General features: G+C 40.4%; 1 protein-coding gene across 2 annotated transcripts in view; it reads right to left on the reverse strand.

Annotated features, from left to right (window-relative positions):
• Nucleotides 1-14,563, reverse strand: part of ASCC3 (activating signal cointegrator 1 complex subunit 3) — a 270,855-nt gene that overhangs the window by 44,039 nt on the left and 212,253 nt on the right. For both annotated transcript variants that reach the window (XM_057410860.1, XM_057410859.1), the window contains 2 exons: nt 11,852-11,984; nt 9,128-9,253 (listed from right to left, as the gene is read on the reverse strand). In XM_057410860.1, the coding sequence (XP_057266843.1) occupies nt 9,128-9,253; nt 11,852-11,984 (259 nt within the window). The remainder of the gene's footprint in view (nt 1-9,127; nt 9,254-11,851; nt 11,985-14,563) is intronic.

Raw genomic sequence — 14,563 nt, forward strand, 5'->3', positions numbered from 1 at the left:
ACGGTAGTAATAGTGACACACATAATGAAAATCGGTGGCAGAGTCAGCCAAAAATATTAAAAGAAAAAACTTGCTAGCTTGAAGGCCTTTTGTAACAAATGCACAAAAGGACAAATCTACACCATTTACTTGATAGGAACAAAGCGTGTTTTCTGAGATTTTACAGTCCTGAAAGCAGAATTTGGTTATGAACAATTATGGGGGAAGCACAGATAGTAATTTTTATACATCACTTTACTTCAGTCATCGTGTTTGCTTTCATTGGCTTGTGGCCTCCAGCAGCTGCCATATTCAAATGGCACCATGGAAGTGGCACTGAGTGTACGATACAATTGATGGACCTTCATAGCCAGAGAGCTATGAACCAATGTACCAACTCACTTCAGTTGTTAAGGCATCACTGACTGACTCTGGAGACTGTGACTGGCTTGCAAAAATGCATTACAGCATGCATAAATGCTGCAGACTGTAATCTCTATCTATACTTGTATTTTCTTGTATTCATGTATTTGCTTATGCTAGCTATGAGAAATAGATATATTGCTGTCGTGGTTTAAACCCAGTCAGGTAATTCGTTCACTCACTTCCCCCCTTTCTTGTCCTCCCCCTGCTCTCGGAGGGACGGAGAGGAGAATCAAAAGAATGCAACTCCCACGGGTTGAGATAAGAACAGTTTAGTAACTAAGGTATAACACAAATCACTACTGCTACCACCAATGATAATAATGATAAAGGAAATAACAAGGGAAGAGAATACAACACCTCACCACCCGCTGACCGATAACTCGCCCCCCAAGCCCGACCAAGCTCCGACCGATACCTCCTCCAACCCTTCCGGCTAACTCCCAGTTACATCCTGGGCATGACGTGCTGTGGTATGGAATAGCTCTTTGGTCAGTTTGGGTCAGGTGTCCTGTCTCTGCTTCCTCCCGGCTTCCCCTCCTCCCTGGCAGAGCATGAGGCTCACAAAGTCCTTGGCCAAACCAAAACATCTCTATCAGCTCTGTTCCCGAGCCGAAAGTCAAAACACTGCACCAGCTACCAAGGAGGAGAAACATGACTGCTACTGCTGAACCCAGGACATTATCCACCCCTTATTCCATACCATTCACGTCATGCTCAGATCCCACATTTTCAATATACCATCACTCTTATCTCGGTGCACTCTTATCTTAGTGCATGGACCAGTCCCTATAAAGCTGCTGCGTCCATCTGGTCCATGTCAGGCTCCATCTCTTGTAACGGTTTTCCAGAGCAGGAGAGACTGTGTGCAGTGTTCACACTCGTGAGTAACCTGGGCAATAGTGTCCATTGTTAAGTCCACTCCTCGATCATGAGTCCATCTCTGTGTTGCATCTCTGCTCTGATGGCCTGAAGTGCCATGGGCCCACCAGGCTTAAAATAATTCACTGTCCCCTTAAGCAGTTTCTGCAGCTTGTTGCTGGGGACTCCATACAGCTGCCTTCCATCTCCGATGCTTCCAAAGCACTGGAGGGGCCCAGTGGACTAGATACTTGCCCATACTGTCACACACACCCTGCCACTCATGACTGTCCAGCCTTGGGGAAAATCTCTTGGTCCCCCTATATTGTTGTCTAACCCCAGACAAGACCCAAACCTGACTCTGCTTAACTTTTGAGATCAGACAAAATGGTTGTGGGTAGAACACAGCCTGTGTGTGTGCCAACATGCTGATCCCCATCACAATCAGCAGGCAGGTCCCAGGGATACCCAAAGGCCATTCAAAGCCTTCAGAACTCTCAGTTGATGCTGCTGTACTTGTCACTGGGGCTGGTGTAGCTGCTGTGCTTGCCGGCTCTCCCACCACCGGCTTCTCTTTTCCCGAGTCCAGATCTTCCTCCTCTGCCTTGCTGGGAAGTGCTGCCTGGTCTCCTGCATCCTCCTGGGGCTCGGCGGGGGGCTGCCGGGGAATGCTCTCGGCCGTCGCGGGGCTGGGCTCCTCCGCGGGGCTCGGCTCCTCCGCGGGGCTCGGCTCTTCCGCCGCCTTATCCCGCTGCTCGGCAGCCGCTTCCTTCTGCTTCTCGACCGCCCCGGCCTCCTCCACCGGCAGCCGTCCCCTGGCGGCCTCCGGCCCCGCTCCCGCCGCCGCTTGGTCCCCGGGGCCGCTCTCCCGGGCCGCTTCAGCAGCCGCCGGCTCCCGGGACCGCTCCCCCTCGGCTCCCCGCAGCCTCACGAAGATGGAGAGTAGGGCGAGGGCCAGGGCGGTGCAGAGCAGCCGGACGGCCAGGTACAAGTCCACGGCCACGTCCGTCCCGCCCTGCTGCTGGAGCCCGCCCGTATTACAAGCCATTGCCATAAAGCACAGTGAGACAAGAACCTTAGCCCAGGCCCCACACTTGATAAACACTATCACAGCAAATACCGGCTCTGCGTAAGTTACAACGGTCTGAAGCTGTGAGATCAAGAAGAACAACTCTGATACCCAATAAATCAGCATTGTGACGAATGACTATTAATCCAGTCAAATCTGTTGTTATCTCAACCCTTCGTGCCCCACGTTGGGTGCCAAAAAGAACTGTCGTGGTTTAAACCCAGTCAGGCAATTCGTTCACTCACTTCCCCTTTTTCTTGCCCTCCCCCTGCTCTCGGAGGGACGGAGAGGAGAATCAAAAGAATGCAACTCCCACGGGTTGAGATAAGAACAGTTTAGTAACTAAGGTATAACACAAATCACTACTGCTACCACCAATGATAATAATGATAAAGGAAATAACAAGGGAAGAGAATACAACACCTCACCACCCGCTGACCGATAACTCGCCCCCCAAGCCCGACCAAGCTCCGACCGATACCTCCTCCAACCCTTCTGGCTAACTCCCAGTTACATCCTGGGCATGACGTGCTGTGGTATGGAATAGCTCTTTGGTCAGTTTGGGTCAGGTGTCCTGTCTCTGCTTCCTCCCGGCTTCCCCTCCTCCCTAGCAGAACATGAGGCTCACAAAGTCCTTGGCCAAACCAAAACATCTCTATCAGCTCTGTTCCCGAGCCGAAAGTCAAAACACTGCACTGCACCAGCCACCAAGGAGGAGAAACATGACTGCTACTGCTGAACCCAGGACAATTGCTCTCTTTAATCAGTTTTTCAAAGATGATTATGTTAAGTTAGTTCTTGAATAGGGACATAAGCAGTCTTCAGCTTTGCATTCTCATCCAAGACTGCAGCAGACTAGGGGAACAGAAGGTGTCTCAAATACTCAGCAGCCTGGGGCTTCCCAGTCTGAGATTAGGAAAAACTTTACTTGTGTGAATTGTTTGGTGAAAGCAAAACATGAACCACGTTCTTGTGCTTCTCACATCACTGTGACCCTAATAATTTAAAAGAACAAGCTCGTGTTATGAAATTCATAATAATGCCTACAGCTGTTATGTATTAAGTATATATACATGCACATGGATCTAAATGCGACTGTAAAAGAACGAATCCACCCTGAGAAACAAGGAACTGTCCAAAAAGACCTGTTGTGGCTTAGGCCAGCCAGTAACTCAGAACCACGCTGCTGCTCACTCACTCCCGAAGTGATGGGGAGGAGAATCAAAAGAATGCAACCCCCACAGGTCGAGACAAGAACAGTCCGGCAACCAAGGTACAACACAAAACCACCACTGCCACCACCACCACCAATAATGACAAGGGAAATAACAAGGGAAGAGAATACAACTGCTCACCACCTGCCGACTGATACCCAGCCTGACCCCAGCAGCAGTCTAGCCCTTCCGGGTAACTCCCCTCTGTTTATATACTGGCTAGTTTGGGTCAGGTGTCCTGTCTCTGCTTCCTCCTGGCTTACCCTCCTCCCTGGCAGAGCGGTTTACCAACTCAAAATATGGATATTGGTAATCACTGCAGTGTAATGTACCTGCACCTTCTTAGCTTCTTAGTAGCTGCTGCCAAATTTTTCCATTTTATCTCTTAGTCTTAATTAATCTAACCTTCTTCAGTCATCCCCCCCTTCTAATAGAATTCCAAACTTGCCCTAAAATTCTGAACTACTGTGATTGCATCACCAAAATACGTATTATTCTATCCTGACTGGCTGATATTAGCTGTCACCTCGATAGTGGAAACTATATTGGAACAGTATATAATCATAACTCTTATTCAGCTGTTTTATTCATGCTATTAGACATGCTCAGCTTAATCATACTGGGAAAAGGAAATTTAAAGTAAAATATAAGTGCATGATGGTAATGGCATCAGTCTGAGATAATTTAATTATAAATTACTATACATTATTCTTTCATTCCAGAAAGCTTCATAAGACTGACATAAAGTAAAAAAAGAAAACCTTAAAAATAATTATTGGAATGAATTAATAAAATAATTTTTTCAGGTCTTCACAAGGAATTTACACAGAAAACCTATTCTGTAAGTGCGCACATTCACAGACTCTCATATATATTTATAAATTCATAAAAAACCAAACACATTTTAACACTGATGTGGATATTAGAGTATCTAAAAGTTAGCTTTCCAAATGAAAGCTGATTCTGCTTAACTTTACATATGTTGCAAATTTCTATTTCTCTTTTACTGCACATGTATCTGGAAAGTATCATAACCTGATTTACAGAACATGTTTCCCATAGCCATTTCTCTTTAGAAAGTTGGAGATTATAATCTTTTATAAGGGTAAAAGAATGAAATAGTCAAAGAATTTCAGCCAAGGAAAGGAGATAGACAAGCCTCTCAAAATAGCCCATTTCAAAGAACAGGGCACTTCACTGATGTGTTTTGTATGATCTTGAATAAGTAAAGAACATATTGACATAAGTTGTATATGGAATGGGGAACATGTTGTAGTACTTGACTGAAGTAGCAAAGAAACTTTGACTTAATGTGCAAATTCAAACCCCTCTACAATTAGGAATGATTGCTTTGGGGGAGGGAAAAAACAGGGAATAAACTCTGGATATTGAGACTGATACATTTTGATTAACAGTTTTATTTGGACCACCCCTCTCATTTGCACATCATCTCTTGAATAGCATGCACATTTCTGTCTGGTCTAGTCTAGCACTCAGCTACTCCACTCCCTCAAATCAACAGCTCAATTACTCCTCTTTAACTAGATAGTAAAACCCCGTTTCACAGATTTCAAGGTACATCAAACTAGGAAATTAAACTGGTTTGATGAAAAGAAGTATTGCAACATGCAAAAAAAGCCATTATTGCAAGCTTAACTAAGTATCTCAAGTGTACCAGAAAAAAATTCATAATGACTGCATGTTTAGAAGAAACCTGGATTCTTAGAGCAAAAGGATACTTTGATCTCTATCTCACAACAAAGGTAGATTAGCATTACTTAAATAGTACAAATTGTAGGCGTTCAGTAAGGCATTTTATGTGACTGGACTGGAATCGAACAATCCTACATTTGTTTATGCAGCTTTAATATACAAGTAGCTAAAACTGGCAATAAATGAGAATATAAATCTTCTGTATATTACCTAAGCCCATTATTTTGGGGATTTACAGCATCACATGCAATGACTTTTATGTCAATGAATCCCAAGGCAATTTACCAATCATGCATACAGGAATTACTTATTCACCACTAAGGTAAAATCACCTGCTGGCTGGAAAGTAGTTCTTGTTTCAAAATGCAGGGAAAGTCAACAAAATTGCTTAGGGGCAGGACATGATAGAGAACACTGTATCAAGTGACACTGAGTGTAACAACTTACTGTGTAACAACTCATACCAAAATTCATCCATTGTGCTCCTACTCTTTCAAAAAAAAACCCAACCTTAAATCCTTCGGATTATTAAAGGCCACAAATAGTTCTTGTCTGGTGCTATCAATCATTTCATATGCTCATCTATGGCACAGAAAACTCCATTACCATACTGCAATTTAGTCAGAGTTATCCAACTGTCACTGCCTTCTCCTCATAAAACTTTTCAGTTTTCCTTTGATGTATCTCATTCAAGCACTGACAATGCTGGAACTGCTTGTCTTGAAGGAGGTCTGAAAATACCATAGACAGTAGTAGGTCCAGGAAATCTACTAGCTTAGTAACTTTGGTTGAAATGTAATAGAATTTATTACCATGTCAAAGAATAGAAAGCGTGCACATCCACTGCATTTGCCCTTGAAATTTGCCCTTGAGATCTAGAAGTGACCTCTTTGATATCCAGCAATATCCTTTATTACCTCATATCTTCATATCCTCCCTGAATGACTAAGTACAGAAAGAATGCTGAGTACTTCTGTGTGGATGACGGGGTAAAGGAGGACAACTTGTGAACTGTTCCAACCTGTATGTGTGATGTTCCAATGAAAGACTTTAATTTCATTAGAAACTTCAGTATGCATTCCTATCTTGCCATTATGGACACCATTGGTCAAAATCTGCTCATCTTGTTTCTCACAACAAAGCATATGCATCTCATGATGAAAGAGGGTGGGTTTTTATCTTCCCTCCTCTCTCTCCCCACTCCAATCCTCTCAGAATAGCAGAACTTCTACCTAAAAGCTGATATTGTGATAACTTCAGATTTAGCTTTCCACAACACTGCACATTAAAGAAACTGCTGAGAAAAAAAGGACCATCAGTCAACACGCCAAGCTCATATTCCAGTGGGAACCTTTTTTTATATAGGGAAAAGCTTGCCTATTAAATCAAATGACTGCATTTCTATATTTTACACTTACTTTTGTGCTGCATATTGTGTCTTAAAAATCTATCTACCACACATACCACATGATCAAAGCTTGCCAAAGACAAACTGATAAAATCACTTAAACACAGCAATTCAAGTGCAAGATATTTTAAAATAACATCACTTACTCTTTACACTAAAAAAAAAAGACAGTGTCTGCAGTGGCACAGTTTTTAACATTAGCTGTAGTATGGATAGAATCATAGAATAGTTAGGGTTGGAAAGGAACTTAAGATCATCTAGTTCCAACCCCCCTGCCATGGGCAGGGACACCTCACACTCAACCATCTCACTCAAGGCTTCGTCCAACCTGGCCTTGAGCACTGCCAGGGATGGAGCATTCACAACCTCCCTGGGCAACCTATTCCAGTGCCTCACCACCCTAACAGGAAAGAATTTCCTCCTTATATCCAATCTAAACTTCCCCTCTTTAAGTTTTAACCCATTACGCCTTGTCTTGTCGCTACAGTCTCTAATGAAGAGTCCCTCCCCAGCATCCCTATACGTCCCCTTCAGATACTGGAAGGCTGCTAGGAGGTCTCCACGCAGCCTTCTCTTCTCCAGGCTGAACAGCCCCAACTTCCTCAGCCTATCCTCATACGGGAGGTGCTCCAGTCCCCTGATCATCCTCGTGGCCCTCCTCTGGACTTGTTCCAACAGTTCCATGTCCTTTTTATGTTGAGGACAACAGAACTGCACACAATACTCCAAGTGAGGTCTCACGAGAGCAGAGTAAAGGGGCAGGATCACCTCCTTCGACCTGCTGGTCATGCTCCTTTTGATGCAGCTCAGGATACGGTTGGCTTTCTGGGCTGTGAGTGCACACTGAAGCCGGCTCATGTTCATTTTCTCATTGACCAGCACCCCCAAGTCCTTCTCTGCAGGGCTGCTCTGAATCTCTTCTCTGCCCAACCTGTAGCTGTGCCTGGGATTGCCCCGACCCAGGTGTAGAACCTTGCACTTGGCATGGTTAAGCTTCACGAGGTTGGCATCAGCCCACCTCACAAGTGTGTTGAGGTCCCTCTGGATGGTATTCCTTCCCTCCAGTGTATCAACCAAACCACACAGCTTGGTGTCATCGGCAAACTTGCTGAGGGTGCACTCAATCCCACTGTCCATGTCAGCGACAAAGATGTTGAACAAGACCGGTCCCAACACCAATCCCTGAGAGACACCACTTGTTACTGGTCTCCAGCCAGACACTGAGCCATTGACCACAAGTCTTTGTGTGCGGCCATCCAGCCAGTTCTTTATCCACCGAGTGGTCCATCCATCAAATTGATGTCTCTCCAATTTAAGAGACAAGGATGTTGTGTGGGACAGTGTTGAATGCTTTGCACAAGTCCAGGTAGATGACATCAACTGCTCTACCCCTGTCCATCAGTTCCTTAGCCCCATCATAGAAGGCCACCCAATTGGTCAGGCAGGATTTCCCCTTAGTGAAGCCATGCTGGCTGTCACCAAGCACCTTGTTGATTTTCATGTGCCTTAGCATGCCTTCCAGGAGAATCTGCTCCAAGATTTTGCAGGCACAGAGGCGAGACTGACTGGCCTGTAATTCACCAGGTCATCCATTTTCCCTTTCTTGAATATGGGGGTTATATTTCCCTTTTTCCAATCATCGGGAAAAATCACTCTGAAGCACTCTAGAGAAGTGAAATCTTTAGTGGTATAAATGCCTAATTCTTTATTTGCCACATTATTTTGGTGAGTGAATGATCCCATGATAGGTAACATACCATTTACCCACGACACTGCTGTGGCAAAGGCAGCTTACATAGCTGGAACAGCTCAGAATGATCTGCATAGCAGCTGGAGCTAGGCAGGATGATAACAAACATTGAAAATATTGCACACATGGTTTCACCATGATACCTTAATGAAAGTAAACTTAATCACAGAGAAAGAGCTGATAGCTATTCTCTCATCTATTAGGAAAGTCCGGGTCTTAATAGATTTTCTATAGAAAACTGGGCAGAACATATCAATGTGGTAGCGAAAGAAAAAGTAACACAGCCTTGGGCGACATGGTCTAGTGTGAGGCATCCTTGCCCACCACACAGGGCTGGAACTATATGATCTTAAGGTCCTTTAAAACCCTAACTATTCTATGATTTTACAATTATAAATACAATATCTAAAGGAATGTGATAATCTGGGGTTTTATTTTAGGGATACTGATGTAGCCTTCTCAATAAGGCTATTTTATAGTTATCACTAAATTGTAAAATTATTTGCCAAGAAATGCATTTATATTTAGAGCAAAAAAAAAAAAAAATTAAAAAAAATGTGCACAGAAGTTGTATTCCCTGTGTGGGCCAGTAATGCTCCCATGCTGGAAACTGTTAAGTATCCTAGGCTGGAAAGCAGCAGGATCACCTTTGGATCAACTCTACCCTCAAGTTACCTTCAGATTAAATTGCATCTGTATTTTATACTCACGTTGGGTTCATTATAAGTCTACGGAAGAAATAAGTCCAGGTGATATAATCCATTGCATCCTGCTTAGAAGTAACAGTTCCAGCAGCAATTTCAGCATTCAGGTGGTCAGCCAGCACTTCTAACAAGCTGAAGAACAGAAAACAAGAGGACTTAGCTGACTTAACAATCACAAAGACAGGCAATATATTTTGTAGAGTTGTGCATTAAAAGGTTTATTACTTTTAATCTGAAAATATTATATATTTATCTTCTGGTAAAAGAGAAAAGGAGGAAAAAAAGGGGCAATGTAATTGCAAGGTCAATCATCTTCTTTAAATGATAGTGGAATGAAGCTCAAATTATTTTTTGATTGGACCAAGAATGAACAAATTTAAGTCATTCATGGAATGTATTCAGATGGAGCTACTCAGTGGTAACTTCTGAATACTGTATGTTGACCATATGATCATGCTGGCTTAATTCAATAGAGAATCATATGGAAAGACAAACAGGAAATTAAACAGTGGCAATGGCTTAGCTAATACTTGACAAATACTTGAGGGCTGGTAAAATTACATCAAAACTACTTCCCCCAGATTTTGCCTCATCTTCCTCCAATGTAAAAAAAAACCCAAAAAAACCAACAAAACAGAGCCATAGAACTGCTACTTTTACTCAGAAAGATCTAAAATCAGAAACACAGAAGAACAAAAGCAGTTTAAAATGATTCTTACAAAGTAAAATACTGCTTAGTGTCATTAAATGGAACAAAGACCTCCATTAGGGTATCTAATGAGATCATGCCTGGCTACAGTTCAATCAGGGAATAGCAAATATCCTTAAGAATCAGCCTAATTTTTCTTATAATACTTTTTCTTTTCCTACTGTTCTTTCCCTGTTGCTAAAAGTAAAGAATAATTTGGTATGAATAGCTGCTTTACTGCCCTGTACCACTGATTGTATGCTTCTGAAGTAAGAACTGCAGATGTTCTACCCAGATTGTCCAACAGAAACTGGAAAAACGATTCAATAGCTATTCCATAATAAAGAGTGCTTTTTCTTTTTCTTCTAATGTGCTATATTTCAAACCCATGATCAGTGAGAAAAAGGCCTGAAGTATGAGTTGTGTATTCAAGTCTCAAAACTAATACATAGAAAATGGCTTTTAGAAAAAACTTTAATTAAAAATTATTAAGTTTAATTTTACAAATTAGAAATACTACACAAAGCTAATAAATATACTCTTTGATAGAACAGTTGGGAAAGCATTCTAATACTAAAAACTCTCAAGACCCCCCCAATTTCTTTTTGAAGCTATGAAGCCTCTTACCTCACATACTTGATCACAAAAGAGCTCAAGACAACTCTAAGTTAATGGGTTCACAACCTACATGGAACTTAAGATTGCTAGTAATATGTGAATCTTCAGCTGAAAATTGATAAAATATTCTTTGTTTATAGTGAAAGATGAAATATATCAAACTATAGAGTAAGTATATAGACACAAAAAAATCTACTAAAACCACAGAGTATTTAGAGTATTTCAAACAGGAACAAGGTGTGATTGCTACTGTTATTTTGAAGACACACTTTATTTAGAAACACTACTTTGCTATGAATAGATTTCCTAGTTTATGATAGTGCCATACAGTCTGGATATATCATCACACTGCTCTTTTGATTTATTAGCTATAATTTTGAAGAAGTTCAACTCCTAGCCTTTTGTGCTAAGTGCAATTTATGTCAAAAAAAGTGTGATTTCCTAAGGAAATGAAGCGCATGTTTCCACATTCTTTGTTTGCAAAAAATTATACGTCTATCTGTGTACCACAGAAATTAACTTTCAAATACACCATCCCATTTCAACTACATTTCACAGGTGTGTAGCACTCTCAAACTCCTACAAACTTCCTGAGCAGATAGAGGTCCCATTACCGCTTATGTTGAGGGATGAAGTTTCCTTAGGAGAACAATACTTCATTAATTCTTCATCACCAAGAAAAGCGTTCAGTAATGCTCATGCTTTACTACATACCTCAGAATTCCTCCACGAAACATGCATCTATGGGAGACCAATGCAACTAGTTCTGCCTGTCATTGAACAACTAAGCATATTATAAATATCAAAATCAATGCATGAATTACATTATGCTGGACAGCAAACTTTGTATTGACTAAGTCCAGAAAGGGAACAAAAAGGTGGTACTGCTACATTTCTGACAACAATACTGCAATTCTGAAGTGTAAGATGTGTTGAAAGAATATCAGTAATAATTTACATCATACAGATTTCTTTTTGAACTTGTGAGATTTTGAAGAATATGGTATTTATAATGGTACAATTATTCTAGGTAAAAAACGTTCGAAACCCAACTATTTTTTTCCTATTAAGAATTTGTCACAACATTTCAGGGAGGGTTCTGAGGATCATGTATAATTGTCCTATACACTGCTCCTGAAGAACAGTTTGTGCTCTCATTCAAATGCCTGAGGCAACACTCAAACCAGAGAAACATTTGTAGTTTTATCTGGAAATGGACTAAAAAGACCAAGAGTGCTTCAAAATCCATGGAAGAAAGGATTTTTTTGCATAAAGATGTATAATATTTTTTAAAAAATTATTTCCCTCTAGGACCACAATATTTAGGAGGTATTGGGCACAGGAATTTTGTTTCACTTTTCTTGATTCCTCATTTGTAGTATTATTTACAGTTTGATCAGCTTTTCTGATTGCTTTATCTTTACCTTGATTCCACTGGGAAAGGTTCATAAAGGAATTTTTTGTAGAAGTCTTTCTTAATATCATGAACTAGAATTACAGCTTTTCCTTGGTCATCAAACTGTGGTCTGCCAGCACGTCCCATCATCTGAAGCACATCTGCCAAAGAGACAATAATGTATAAACCAAATGAATTTATTTGAATGTATAAATAAATGTATTTATGTCTGCATAATGTACAATACAGGATTTTTTGAATTCTTTGGCCTTGTATGCAATATTGGTTTTGACAAATCTAATTTTTTTTTTCCATCTCAGATAAATTTATGATGAACTTCCTTCTGGCAGAGACTATCTTCCTGCATACTTGAGGACCACCCACTGCAACAGAATCTAAGCTTATATCTAATATAAATTTTCTCTACTCTCCTTGCACTCCACAACTATCCCTTGTTTGAGCATATGCAATTAAAGATGACCAGTCAGGGAACTCATGAAGCCTACAATAGAAACTATCTATTATTTCCTAATTTTCAAGTATCTGACTTCACAATAATAGAAGTCCCTTTTATAAACTTTTCTGCCACGTATTATTTCCTAGGTTTTGAATATTTTAGAGATAAACTGGTCAAGGCAAATTCTAATTACTGACAGCTATGATCTTTCCCATTCAAACTTCATGACAACTGATATTAGTTATTAGCACTGGAGTAGAGATGGTTTCATATCACACCATGATACGCAAATTTAAAAGCAGGTACAGTTAAAGCTTACCTCTTCTACTCTGTCTACACAATATTACTTGCAAACACTAGTTAATGATTTCTATAAATACTGAAAATACTAGCTGAAACAAAACATGCTCAGCTTGTTACCCGGCCACCAAGATGCGTATGCTTATCATCTGTTTGTGTCTTTTCAAATGTGAGAAGTGCATTTGCAGAGCTCTGATTCCTTTCTGGTGCTTCCAACTACTATTTAACTTTGAAGAAACAATGGAAAGAAAATCATAAGTTTTACATGTTTATTTTAAAGCTTTTTAGTTTTGAGTATTCTCTATGAGCTCCATCATGCCTGCAAAACATGTGGTTTGCAGTACCTGACATTTTGAAAAGTGATTTCTTTGATTTCAGAATCAATAAGCTGTTAGCACAATCGTCAGCTGGGGAAGGAAAAGCCAGAGGGTGTAGTATGGGATACAGCAATGGACCGTGATAGAAGAAACAGCCCAATGACAATATACAGTTTTTAATAACACATTTTCACTTCTGTACACATGAACTATATAGATAGTAATTTTTTTTATCAGTTTATATCTTCTGTTAATTTAGGAGTGACATGAAAATGTAAAACCAAACCAGTTTGAAAATGATGTTTCTGCATAGGCATGTGCACAGGAAGTGATGAAACAACTTCTTCCTATTCTAATGTTGTGAATTAAATTGTGCATAATGCCATATACAAAATGGAGTTACTGAAAAACATCAGGAAATTATTTTTGCTGATATCCACTATGTAATTATCCAAACCCAGTATTTTCTTTACTGACTATATGTTGCTTGGCTGCTTTTAATCACTGACTAAACTCCTGAAACTTTAAACATGATCCAACTGGCTGACTAAATGTCTGGTAACTGAGAAAAGGTCTTCCCCAAACCTCTGACTTCATTCAAAGAGGCACTTCTAGTTATGTTGAAAGTACTGAACTCTCCAGAATGATTCATTCTGCCCTCAGTTGCTTCCTTGGAGCCAAACGCATCCTTTATACAGAAAGGTAACTTCAGCAGGGAGAAACCAAGTTATACAATGATGGAACAGTGAAGGCATAACTTGTGGGCAGCATTAAAGACAGCGTTGTGAAATTTTTGGAAGTATTTCAGAAAGAAATTAATCACATTTTCATTTTTATTGCTGCTGCAAAACTGTACTACCTATCCACAGAACTTCCATATGCATAAATATTCTCTAGAAAGTTAAAAATAAAAATGCTTTAAGCAAACCGCACCATATGTTTCTTCATAAAGTAAGGAATCTGCATTTTCTGTTGCAATGCAGACAACAAAATCTAAATGCTTCCATCACAGATGGTGGTATTCCTCCCTCCCTCCCCCCAGAGCCTTATTGAAAATTCAAGAATTGAACAATCCCTGATGTCCAAGTCACCTGAATTCAAATTGCAATAAAAAGTGAAAGCATAAGCATTCCCTAAAGCCTTTGTGAGTATTTGTACACAGATTTCTAAAAGAGCACAGTAAGTTTTAAATGCTTATTGAGTTTCTGGTTTATTTTATTATTTTCTCTATTACTGATCTGTGACAGTCCCACAGATTTAAAATAAAATTTAAAACTTCAGTTGATTTCTTTCCTCATCGCTTTTCCCCACTCAGTAATAAAGTCAGTTGCCACTATTCTTCCAGTCAGGATGTATGAGATACTACTCTGTAGAGACTCTTTGTACTAAGTTTACATCAGCCAAAGTCTGTCACAAAATGCTAGTTTGCAGGGCTAAGTTCTCAAGTCATACCAGAATCTTTGAACAAGCGAGTTGGTCTGGAAACTGATCCTAAGTTTCCTGCAGAGCACTAACCACTAAATTAAGCTCTATGATGGGAGAAGTAACCCTCAGAGTATTTTCAGTTTGAGGCTTTTTTGTTTAGTAAGCTTCTTTGCTGAAAAGAGCGTGCATGGTAAAAAAGATGCAAACCTTTTATTTACACCACAAGTAACATTTAGATTGT

This window comes from Pezoporus wallicus, unplaced genomic scaffold, assembly GCF_028554395.1.
Source record: "Pezoporus wallicus isolate ANWC-B61680 ecotype Strahan unplaced genomic scaffold, APGP_CSIRO_Pwel_v1 contig_747, whole genome shotgun sequence".
Taxonomy (NCBI): Eukaryota; Metazoa; Chordata; class Aves; order Psittaciformes; family Psittacidae; genus Pezoporus; species Pezoporus wallicus.